This window comes from Lycorma delicatula, chromosome 9 (genome assembly GCF_047948215.1).
Source record: "Lycorma delicatula isolate Av1 chromosome 9, ASM4794821v1, whole genome shotgun sequence".
NCBI lineage: Eukaryota > Metazoa > Arthropoda > Insecta > Hemiptera > Fulgoridae > Lycorma > Lycorma delicatula.
In genome coordinates, this window is record NC_134463.1 from 57,502,025 (window position 1) to 57,515,150 (window position 13,126).

The 13,126-nt window shown below is 32.5% G+C and overlaps 2 protein-coding genes across 2 annotated transcripts in view; both read right to left on the reverse strand.

Moving 5' to 3' along the window:
* The window catches only part of LOC142329850 (coronin-2B-like), a 112,056-nt gene extending 107,932 nt beyond the window's left edge, over nucleotides 1-4,124 (reverse strand). The window contains exon 1 of the mRNA XM_075374714.1: nucleotides 3,944-4,124. The gene's annotated coding sequence lies outside the window, so the exon portion shown is untranslated. The remainder of the gene's footprint in view (nucleotides 1-3,943) is intronic.
* A 3,419-nt stretch (nucleotides 4,125-7,543) lies between these two features.
* LOC142330665 (uncharacterized) lies at nucleotides 7,544-8,008 on the reverse strand. Its single transcript, XM_075376110.1, has one exon. It carries the CDS (start codon nucleotides 8,006-8,008, stop codon nucleotides 7,544-7,546), a length of 465 nt encoding a protein of 154 aa, XP_075232225.1.
* Between the last annotated feature and the right edge of the window lie 5,118 nt (nucleotides 8,009-13,126).

The window sequence follows — 13,126 nt, forward strand, 5'->3', positions numbered from 1 at the left end:
TAAATAAAATAACTTTCATTTTTAAGTAAAATAATTATTTAAAAAAAAATTTCTTAATATAAAAATATAAATTTAAATCTACATATATAAAAATAAACTTATTTGTTAATCTGCCTGTTGTATTCCTGAACTACTGTCTGATCTGTTTTTAATATATCTTGCAATCTAATTTGGCTTTGGCCCTGATTCAAACATTGTTTTTTATTGGTTAAAATAAAATAAAATCCATTCAATGAAATATCAGTTTATTTAATATTTTGTTTAATGGAATAAAATTGATCAGTACCAAAGCATATCAAAAATAACAGATATGTCCCATTGTAGAAATATTAGGTGGTAAAACAGTGAAACTATTTTATGGAATTGAAATTTCCTTCATTTTTACTCCAGTTATAAGAATATATTTTAAGCAATACCTGGGGACCCCTGCTGTTTCGCAGCATCAGTAAATAAGTTAAGTTATAATATATAATATACTTTGTGGTTCATAAGACTTCCTTCCAGATAACATTAGTGGTGCGTCGATCCTTAGGTTTCAACTCAATTTCACATTTTTAAAAACTTTTATGCATGATAGGACAACATACAATTGTCCATGACTAAAAACTGGTTCAAGTAAGTAGATTCCTAATCGGTCCAGAGTTTTTCCTTGCACATTGCGCACTTCTTTTCCTGCTTTCAATATATATATATATATATATATATATATATATATATATATATATATATATATATATTATTGTTCAAACAAACTTTGTATCATATGTAAATACACAGTTAATTTAATTAACGCATCCTCAAAACCGTTTTAGGAATAGGGTGATCAAAGTCAGTATGGGTTCATTTGATGAGGCTTGATGTGGTGAGTGTTTTAAGACCCACACAAATACTGTACCTTAATTAGTTACTGAGGTAAGCAGTTTATATTTTTAATATTAAGAAAATGTTTATATTCTCTCAAAACATTTTTAGGAATTGATTGATCAAAGTCGATGAGGCTGATTTGATGGTGTTTGATGTGGTGAATGTTTCAAGACCCAATGAATCCATTATCTTAATTAGTTTCTGAAATAACCTGATTTAAATGCCATTGAGGTAAGGTTTTGAGCATGAGAAAAGGTATGTTCCCTTAAAACTCATCTCATTGGGCGAGTGTAGTCTGTGCATGCTGGTTATCTGTAGCTTGATGTAATGAGTATTATATTATAAGACCCCGACAAAGTCTGCAACTAGATTAGTTACTAAATAACTGCATAAAAACTAATTTCTTTTTTAGTCTACCAATTTTTTTAATATATAGACTACAGGATCACAGCCATTGTAAATAGTTTTCCCAAATGTGAATTTTGAGAAGTGTCATGAATGATCAACTAAGTTACCTAATTTTCCAAAAAGAAAAAAATTGGATATCTAGTTTCTTTACAAAAAGTAATTTGTAGGTACAGTAACTGAATATCAATTAATTTATTTACAACAGGATTTATAAAGTTTTTGTGAAGTCTCTAAAAACCATTAAAAATAAAGCTTTTGTAACAGATATTATTACCATTTAATCATTTTATTCTCTTTGGTATTTATGTGTTTAAAAAATTGTTACTATATGTAACTGAATAAAGACTTCTTCTTAATCACTGCTGTATTAATACTGGTCAAAGGTGTTTACCTTTTGTAATAACTTATGTCACAACTATTGGGATACAAAATATTACTGACAGTAGTAATACTTAATTTACAGTAATTATTTAATGTAATGCTAACACATTCTATACCCCCTCCTATACCTGATGATGTCTAAGTTTAATTTAGAGATATGCAGTTATTGGGATTTCCTCCTTAATAGAATAACTTTTGATGCTAGGATGGCTTACTGTTACTGTAAGTAAGTGCATAAGTATAAGTATAAGTAGCTCCTTATCTAAAAATGTTTTCTCACTTTCACACTTTCTATCATTTTCATAAAAAAATGTAGAATATTTCAATTGTTGTAAGATTTTTAACAACTTTAGATATATATTTTATTGTTGTTATTGTGGATAGGTGCAAGTGTAGTGGTTGTAGGTGGTCTGACATACAAGACATATCACTCCTACAAATAGCAAAACCATTCTCAAGAATAACAAGAGAAAATTGTAAAAAAAAGGATAAAAGGTTTTTTCATCACCTTCTTTATTGGGCCAATGTATTAATTTTATTACATATATGATACATAGTAACAAAAAATTTAGTATATTTATCAATAAAAACAAATATTTAAAAATAATTAAATTAAAAATTGATGTATTATTAAAAAAAGGTTGATGGATTTATTATCTACAATTTATATAACAACAGATCTTGTTACAAAACGCAATAACTGTACATAAAATTAGAACAATCTATAAAGATGTGTATTAACACTATGAAAAGTTAATTATTTTTTTAAATTTATTCAAGTCAAAAATAAAGATTCTTAAATTTACTACTCACAATTAAAAATTGTTCAACTGAATTTCAGTTCATCTGAAATAATAAATTATTTTTAATTTTGGTTTGTCAGTATATGAAAATGGTAGGATGATAGGACTTAGTTAAATATAATTTTTGTTCTGATAGTCTAGAAATTGAGCACAACTGACTTAAAAAATGGTATATTGGTAATGTCGCAATTAAACCCTTACTTTGAAACCACACCCAACACTTAATTTTTTTCTAAAATACCATACCCTCTAAAAAAATGTTAAATTATGTTTATTATTAGTAACTTTTTGAAATTGTAACATATTAGTAAAATTAAAAAAAAATGGTTTAATACACTTTACAATGGGCATTATAATTTTACCTCAATTAAAATTGTCAGATATCACAAATAAAAACTATTTAGTTATACAAAATAGTTAATAACAATTCCAATATATGACATGATTTCCCTGATTAACAAATTTGAAAAACATAGTTTCAGTGTTTAATTCGAGACATGATTAAACAAAAAATAAATGTTCTTCTGTATGTGAAAACAGACAATTGGCAAAGTATTTTCTTATATCACTTTTCCAGACTATTGTAGCCTATTCAGGAAATCAACAAAAGAGCATTTTTGAACAAAATTATTTGATATAAACCCATCATAATTGTTGTAATATCACCTCATTTACATCAAATGCCTAATTTATTTAATTTCTTGAATAAATATTTAACAGTGATAAAACTGTATCGTTTTACATCAAACAATTTTCACGGTTATACACCTAAAAATGCCACAACATACAATGTAACAAATATAATATTTAAATAAAAGGGATAATAAAATGTACACACATTTTAAGTACAACTTAAAAAAAATAAATAAACCTTTTTATTACTTTCATTTTCACACAACTTTCTACAATAATGAGATTTTTGGGGTTATCTTGTGGGGGATTAATCTTATAATCGTAATTCAGGAAACAAAGATTGCTTTATTAACTGTAAGAAACTTTAAAATAATTCACTGAAACAAAACGTAAATTATGTACCAAAATTTAAAAACAAAATGCAATAACGAACCAATGATCATAAAACAGTTAATTCATAACATAGAAGTAATCTTTATTATCAAACCACAGCAACAGAATATAAGTAGCTAAACAATATTTTCTAAAGCTTCGACAATTCTTCGAAAATATATGGAAGAATTGTAATCAACAGACACATTTTAAATTGTTAAATAGTGTTGATGTGGTATTTATTTTAACAAACCGATTAAAAAAGCCGGTAAATTAAATAAGAATGTTGAATCTTGAATATATAAATATTAATACAGTAATAAAAATATAGTACATAAAAAATGCATACAATGAGAAAAACACAAAACTGAACAAGTATAATAAAGTTTTACCTCACTCCATAAAATAAAGAACACCGATAAGCATACATCAGCCTTAGCAAGAAAAAAGTATAATTAACATAAAAATAAAGATTTACTCACTCGTTCAATTGGTTTGTTGCAAGCACGAATATCCACCATTGCATTTGATTTTCCCTTATCAAATGCATTAAATATATTTACAGTACTTTCAATTTCTTTATCCGCACTGTCTGTAAACAACATGTCAAGAGGACAATGGTTATTTCGCTTCTGAACTATACGGTCGATACTAGCGCTGATCCGCTAGTGGTATTAATCAGTACTCTTACTCTTAGAAATAATTGGTTCGCGCCCTCTTACGTGCCCCTCTCAAAAACAGAAATGCGAACGCTATAATTTACACACAATAATTACTGTACTAGTGTTAGTGATGCCAATTACATATCGACCTCTGCCATTCTCTAGGCTAGATATATTAAAATATGTAATGCATATTAATTAATATGTATATACTATGTTTTGATTAAATTTTTGTTACTCAGCCGCTTTGAATTTTTTAGTAGTTTACAAAGTGCATTGATAAGACTCAGAATAAAATATAAATAACTAAGTTATCAGTATCTATTATACTTATTTCTAGTTTAATCATTAAAAATGATACATCTCTATTTATTAAATCATTTTACTAATTGAACTTTATTCTTCCACAAAAATTACAAGATAACTCACAACCTACTATTATGAAGCTTTTGATTTTTGCTGACAACTTTTATCATTACTAAAACAAAATTATACATCAATTAACTTAAATATTAAAAAATATGACTTAAAGTGTACAGTACTTAATTGAATCTTCTGGTTTCAAAAAGTAAGTAGTTATGCTAAAATGGGGTGAATTCCTAATATAATAATTATCCTCCTAATGAACAAATGCTTCATACCACACTAAAATTAGCTGTTATTAAAAACAATTCAAAATCCATTGTTTTATACAAACAGTTCTTAAATAGTTGAACAAATTTCTGAAAGGCATAAATAATAGATTTTAGCAACAAATATTTTAACAACGGGGGTGTATTTCCCAGCTGCTTCAACACTTCCATTGTTATTCCCCGCCTTAAGAAAGGTTGGGACTTAATTTACAAAATTAAAGGCAAAATTATACGAAACTGGCACAGAAGAACTGAAAATTATCATTAAGTAAATCTGAAAAAAAATTATCTGTACAGTTGGCCAAAGTTTTGTAATTCTTAGCTGGGAGATAGATAGTTCAGCTAACTCAAATTGAGTTAGTAGCAGCTAGACAATTTGACAGCAGGACAGCAGCTAGACATTAGTAGTAGTAGCAGCTAAACAATCTATCTAGAATTGTCTAGTCAGTCAACATTAAAATTGGTGCATATACTAGTTATTGATGTAATAGAGATTTTAAAAAGAATTTTCTGATAGTTGATGCAAAAAAAAAATTGAATTGCACAGCATTAATAATTAATTTATAAACTATTTAGAAGGTATAAAATAGGTAAGCTAATTAAAAGGGGGACAGTGGTTATATTTTAGTAGTACTCAATTCCAAGCTGTCAAATGGAGCTTTGATTAACAGTCTGTTCTGAAAGCAGCTTACAATGGGAGTAAAAGATCATACGTAATCCATCTCCAGACTGAAATCTCCTGCACGTTTCAACTTAGTCGTTGGTAAGGGGATCTTTACATTTATTTGATGTATTCTGGAATTCAGGATCTACCGGGAGGCATGATGGGGTGAATCCATAGTTGGGTACACAATACATTGTTTTGGTATAATTAGGCGCATTAGGCATAATTTATTTCTTTTAACAACATATTTACATATTCATAATGTATTTCGTAATGAAGTGCTAGTCTCTGTTTTTTATCTGGAGGTTCTAGGTTTGAGTCCTATCAGACATTCTTTACATACTACAAAATTCATTACCATTAATGAGTAACTGTAGATAATTAGACATCAGCCTTTTATAAATGAATTTAAAATAAATAAATAATAATATTTAATAAGATATTTTTTTTTTGTTATGGTCTCTTTGGACCGCGTTGAACTTTTTGCACAACAGGTGTCTTCCGTCTGTTTTCCCAGTACAATTTCATTTCATCTCGTTTAACTTGTTTTTGTTCATCAGTCCACTGCCTCCCAGTTCTTGTCTTATCTGTAAGTTTCCGGAAAATGTGTTTATTAATTTTATCTCTAAACTCAGTTCTGTTACACTCATTGCCTTCGTTCAGTTGTAGTTCGCTGAGATCCTTCTTAACTTCGACGACCCAATCTGTAGTCGCTTTCATATTTATTAAAAAACTAAAGACGCACTTCGTTATCTTATCATCCGTCATCCTGAGTATATGACCGTAGAACTTCACCCTTCGTTTTCTCATCGTCGACGTCAGCGGTTCGTTGTTCCCTTTATAAAGTTCTTCGTTACTTCTTAGTCTGTAAAATTCATCTTCTAGTTTTCTTGGTCTCAATATTCTTTCATGTATTTCCATTTCCTTCAGTTCATTCTTTTTCCTGAGCATCAAACATTCTGATGCGTAGAGGGCCTCTGGTTTGAGCACGGTAGTGTATTGTCTTATTTTTGATCCGTATGATATACTTTTTGTTGTAGATATTCTTTGTTATCCCGTATGCTCTTTCTAATTTCCTGGTCCTTTACGTGTTAGCTGCCTCATCGAGTCCATTAGCTTGAATAATTTCTCCAAGATATTTGAAACGATCAACTCTCCTGATATTCCCTCCTTTTGTTTTTATTTCTTTCTCCTTGTGATGTCAGTATTCCATGTATTTCGTCTTCTCGTAAGATATCTGTAGTCCTCTCCTTATGGCTATTTCCTCTAGTAACTCTATCGATTCTCTAGCCTCTTCAACATATTTTGTAATTATTGCTATATCATCTGCAAAGGCCAAACAATCCACTTTTATTTGGTTTATACCAGCTCCTAGTCTTATTTCTTTTAATCCGTTTTCCTCTTTCTTCTTCCGCCATTCCCTTATTATTTTCTCGAGGATTAGATTAAACAGTATTGGCGACAGCCCATCTCCCTGCCTCAATCCTGTTTTAACTTCAAAGGGCTCTGATATTTCTCCCATAAATTTTATTTTGGACTGCATATTTGTCAACGTTTGTCCTATTAATGTTTGCGTCTTCCTGTCTACTCCGAATTCCTTGAGCGTTTCCATCATTGACTATCTGTCTATCGAATCGTATGCCTTCTTGAAATCTACAAATGTTACTACGGTGTTAATACCTCTCAATGCTCTTAGTCTTAATATATTTTTTAAATTGAAGATTTGTTCCTCGCTCGATCTTCCTCTTCTGAGCCCTCCTTTATATTCTCCTATTTCATTGTTGACTTTTTCTTCGAGTCGAGAAAGTAATGCCTTTGAAAATATTTTATAAGCTACAGGAAGGAGGGAAATTCCTCTGTAGTTGTTTGTGTTGGATCTATCACCTATCTTGTGTAGTGGGTGTATCAGTGCCGTCTTCCATTCATCTGGTAGTGTTTCTGTTATCCAGATTTCTTCAACCTTTTTTTGAATTTTCTCAGCCATAATCTGTCCTCCATGTTTTATAATTTCGGACATTATTCCATTTTCTCCTGGTGCGTTGTTGTTCTTTAATTGCTTTATCAGTGTAACTATTTCTTTCAGTGAGGGTGGTTTGGAATCTTCTTTTTTCTTCTTGCCATCCTTTAGGAATTGCAGTCTTTTTTTGGTTCATCACAGTTTAATAATTTTTCAAAGTACCTTCCCAATATCTGGAGGTTCTGTTTATTACCTAGTGCAAGTTTGCCATTTTCATCTCTGAAGCAGAGTCCTGATGGTTGATATCTCCTCAGCTGGTCCTTGAAGATCCTGTAGAAGTCTCTAGTGTTATGTTGTTTGAAGTCGCTTTCAATACCTTCCAGAATCTCTTTATCCTGATTTTTCTTGATTCTTTTAATAATCTTGGTGGTATTCTTCCTCTGGTTCCTAAAATTAGTCCATTTTTCTATAGTCCTATCTGCCAGCCATAATTTCCATAACTTTGCACGTTCATTCACTGCTTGATCACATTCATTATTCCACCATCTATGCCTAGGTTTTCTATCAGGTTCTACCAATTCTTCTGCTTCCTTTGTCATGGCTTCCTCTATTTCGTTCCAGTTGTTTCCCATTTTTAAACTTTTCAGGTTTTCTTGGTATTTTTCAACTTTAAATCCTAATTTGTCCATGTCCAACCTTGGCTTTCTGGGAGGGCGAGCAGCAGGTTTATTAGATTGAAACTTCACTTTTATTTCTGTAAGGTAATGGTCTGAATCTATGTTAATCCCTCTCTTTACTTTGACATTTAAGATTTCTTTCTTGTTTCTTGCAGTTATCGCTACATGGTCCAGTTGAAATTCACCTAATTCCGGGTTGGGTGATGTCCATGTCTTCTTTTTCCGCGGTAAGGCCTTAAAGTTAGTTGACATTAACCTAAGATTGAATAATTTGCAGAAAGCTATCAGTCTTTCGCCATTCTTGTTCGTCCTTTGATGTGCTCGAAAGTCTCCTACCAGTCCCCTGAATTTCCGTTCTTTTCCTATTTGAGCATTAAAGTCGCCTACTAAAATCTTTACATGGTGCTGAGGGATGTTCATAGAAGTTTCTTCTAACAGGCTCCAGAATTGTTCGACCTTATCGGGATATTTTCTTTTGTCTCTATTTATTGGTGCATGTGCATTTATTACTGTATAGGCTTTGTTGCCTGATTTGAAAGACATGGTTGAAATTCTTTCTGATTGTGAAGACAAGTCGATGATCGATTTGGTGATGTTTCTCTTCAATATAAACGCTGTTCCTAAGATGTAGGCTCCTGCGTTGTTTTTGATCGCTGGTTTGCCCTTAAAAATTCTGTAGTTTCCGGTGTCCATTGGCAATTCATCCCTGAACCTTGTCTCTTGTAGAGCCAGTATATTTATTTTTTGCTCGTCTAGAGTGTCCGTTAGTTGTTTTAGTTTCTCTTCATTAGAGTGTTGATATTTAAAGTCCCCAAAAGATGTTTCTTCTTGGTTTTTAGAGTTATTTGTTGTGTTGTTTGTGTAGTCGTCAGTAACGTAGTTCCGGGAAGCTCCGACACTTCCGAGCATGAGATTCCGGGCTCCCCAGAATCCAATGTCCCAGTGACACTGCCAGTAGTTACATTTTGTATACACATTGCCATTATGCATTTTAGTTTAAGGTATGGTGGAGTGAAAGGGTTTCTCCTGTCACTTATTGTTAGAACTAAGGTTGTAAGCCCTAGAGCATTCTTCCGCTTTAGTTCAGAGAGATCATTAACACTCTCCTATCCAGGCGCACCACGTGGAGGCTCGAACGTCAAGTTGCTCCCTTAGTGAAATGCGTAAACATTTCGGGACCTTTCCGTTCCGGAAGATTGACGCCCTTAATAAGATATATATATATATATATTAATAACATATATATTTAACATCTTTATTTAATTACATATTAATAATACTATATTTATAAAACGATAGTAGGCTTCCATGCGTATTTCTTTTAGGGTTTATAAGATTACATATCTTGGGAGTGACTAATAATCAAATTAATTATAATTGTACTAAAACTAATGAAAACTAAACTCTTCCTATTGCAACACTTTTCCAACAAAAGAAAATGTATTTACACACATGTTTAGGCACAGTTTAGTTTTTTTTTTATTATAAGGTGTATCACGACGTTTTCCCGGGACTTTCAAAACTTATTCTACTCATGAAAATAATGGAAAAATTTCATATAAACATATGTCCTCAAATGATTATTTTGCAAGTTACGGCTAATGAAAGATTTCGCTCAGATTTCAGCTACCTCGATGAAATGAGGTCGTACTGAAATTATTAAGACGTTAATTAAGGGACAGAATTAACAATTTATTATGATTTTTCGCCTGAAAAATTGAATAAAATAGGTCCCAGAACCGTGTTGGCAATAGTTTATGAAAAATCTGGGGTTAAAATCAATAAATTGGAATAAAAACCCTGTTTTTTTACTTCCTTGTTCGAAGTAAAGGAAGTATTATGATCGCGAAAAATATCGGTTTTCAGATTTCAACGAAAATATCCATTTCGATCATCCCTGAATCCATTTTGACTAGTTTTGACGTGACGTCTGTACGTATGTAATTCGCATAATTCAAAAACGATTAGCGGTAGGATGTTGAAATTTTTTATTTAGGACTGTTGAAACATCTAGTTGTGCACCTCATCTTTTGAGTGCAATCGACTGAACCAAAAATGTCCAAAAAAGCCCAAAAAATCTGAATTTTGGACTTTTTCTTAACTGCAGTAATAAGCTCTCATTGAGAGCTTTTCAACGATATATCATAAGTGGTACTTATTTTCATTGGTTCCAGAGTTATAGCCAAATGAGATTTTAATTAATGAAATATTTGGATCTTACAAGGGGGAAGGCACATCGGTTTGAATCAGATTATATCTCCTTTTTTTAAATTTAAAAATATTGATTTATTAGTAACCTCTGATTGTAAAAAAAATACGATAAATAATAATTCAATAACAATAAAAAAAGAAAAAAACCAGAAGATATTATGGAAATAAAATTTTACGTACTCTTCATTAAAAAAAATTGTATATGTAATTTAATAGACGTACAAGGAAGTCATGTGGTGTCCACATCAAATTTTTATGTTTGTCGTACAACAGCTTTTTAAATGGGTAATAAATACATAAAACTTTTAAACAAAACTTGTAGAGAATTAAATGCTGAACAAATTGGTGCAAGATACGTTGAATAAACAAAGAAATGTAAACAAAAACCAATCTTTTTTTGGTGATGTGAAAAATTTAGTAAAAACAAAATTTACGGAACTTAAAAATTGCAGTTGAAAAATTAAAATTGTAAAATAAATAAAAGAAAATCACTTAGATAATAATTTTTATTAATGATAGAAAAACAACAAATTATTTGAGAAGTTGTTATTTCAAAGTTGGTATTAAAATAACAACAGCTACATATTACATATAACAGCTAACAGTATATTGGATACTGTGAACTGTGTCGTCGTTAGTGAAGGTTTTCTGTGAATTTTAGTTTGAACGTGATCGGTTTGGCCGTACTTATTTACAAAAGAGGAACACGCTGGTATGGCATTCATTCTGGGTGTGTGTAGCCTAATAGTAATGTTAGAGCTGCTGCAGTAGAATATGATATACGTTTTCCGAATTGCAGGATTCCTGATCCGAAAACAATTAGCGCGACTTTTCAAAATCTTTGGGAACAGGTTCATTACCAAGAATTCGTAGCAGATAAGAACGATCTGTCAAATCGACACTGTCATTGATGAAATTATTATCGATGCAGCTCACCGCATTTCAGGCGTCAGTACACGATGTCTTTTTAAGCGGATCGGAGTTTCGCATTCAATGGTTTTGAAGATATTTAAACAAAACAAGATTTTTATAAACAGCCAGTTCAACATTATACCCAAAAGACGGTCCGCTTCGCTTGGAGTTCTACAACTGGTGAATTACAAATCGACCACACTAAAAGTATATTTTGTTTACCGACGAGGCACATTTCATTCGATATGGCATCAACAATTTACGCAATGAGCATACATAGGCGGAAGTAAATCCTCATGAAACGGTGGAAGGCAATTTTCAACACTGATTTAGAGTCAATGTATGGTGAGTTGAGTTCGAGTATTTGAAGTGAACGGTAGTTAATTCTGGGCTCTGGTTTTCTTTCTGTTTTTTTGGGGGGGTTTTTTGGTATTTTTACGTATTGTCTGACGGTTGGATTATGTTGAAAGTGCTATTACGTTTTTTTCTAGTTTTGGACGCTGGACTGATTTTTTATTTAAATTGTTAGATATCCACCTTATTGCTATAGGCAATAGGGTCTTTAATTGTCTGTATCTAAATGATTACGTTGGTAGTTTAATAGTAATATATTGTGTACTGATAATGGCTATTATATTAATAGCTGATAATAAACTTAAGTTATTAATTAATTTTAATTCGATTTCTTATCACATCGGGTTTGATAAGATAGGTTGATGTAGCTTGACTCTTTAAGCTACTGTTTAATACATTTGTTTACTTTCTATATACGTTTGTAGTTTATCGAATCCTTTCTGTGTATAATTTAAGTATATATAGAGTGCATCAATAGGTCGGGTGCATCTGACCTACTACTACGGAGGAATCTCCAGAGAAAGAGTCCGAGAGTACGATGGAGCCTGAGTCCGGTCAGGCTACTACCAGTGTGACATTGGAGGCTAATCTGTCGGAAGCCTTCCTCCTAAGCCTACCACGGGCGGTAGGAAGGCGACAAAAAGGCTGAAAGCGAAGCAATCCTCTACGGAGAAGGAGGAAGTGACCCTTGGATTAGAGGTTCTTGTCAGCAGATTCGAACTGTTGGCGAAAGATCTGAGAAAGAATATTGATAAGAACGTAAAAAAGAGTATAAAGGAGCTAAAAATGGAACTTAGCATAGCTATGAAAGATCTGAAGAGGATGGTTATTGGTACTTCTTTTGCCATTGCCACGAAACTGACTGCAGAGATAGCAACGCAGACATGGGTTGCTACGCGCTGTACCATTGAGGATGCTCTGGCTAACGGGGTGCCGGCGTCCCAGATGGTAGACTTTATCAAAAAAGGTACTCAAGTTGGGATCCTGGCAAAAATTGAGGGGACACCCAATAAGGTTGCAGTTATTGATATCCATGCATTGACAGAACCTAGGTCGATGGACACACTGATTACCAGACACCCACAGGTGGCCTGGCTGTTGAATAGATCCAAAATAAAAGCTGGGAATGTTGTGTCGGCTGCTCTGGGACGAGACTGATAAGGGAAGTTAGAAATGGGGAGGCCCCGGTCTCCAATATTTCCATGTAGATTACGTGGACTCGGATGATGGCGGAGATCTTGCGCAGGAATTATTGGAGGTTTTTAGAAAAATCAAAGAGAACAGTGGAGGCCGTTTGGGACCGCTACAAGCGGAGATATACGAGCAGGATACTGCTACCTTGGTCCGGAAGATCCTTGAATATGAAGGGAGAGTGTCCGGCTATCGCTTCTACATTACTGCGCCGGTTGGCAAACTCTCAGCTGCATGGAATGGTGATGATCCCCCGAGGTTAACCATAGGACGGAGACTATAGTAGTTAAAATGGCGGCGTCCTATGCGGACCTCCTTAAATCATTTAAGATGGAGGTGAAGGTTCCAGCAGTTTCAGAAATTCTCTCTATAAGGAAGTCTGGCTGCAATATGGAGATTAATGTT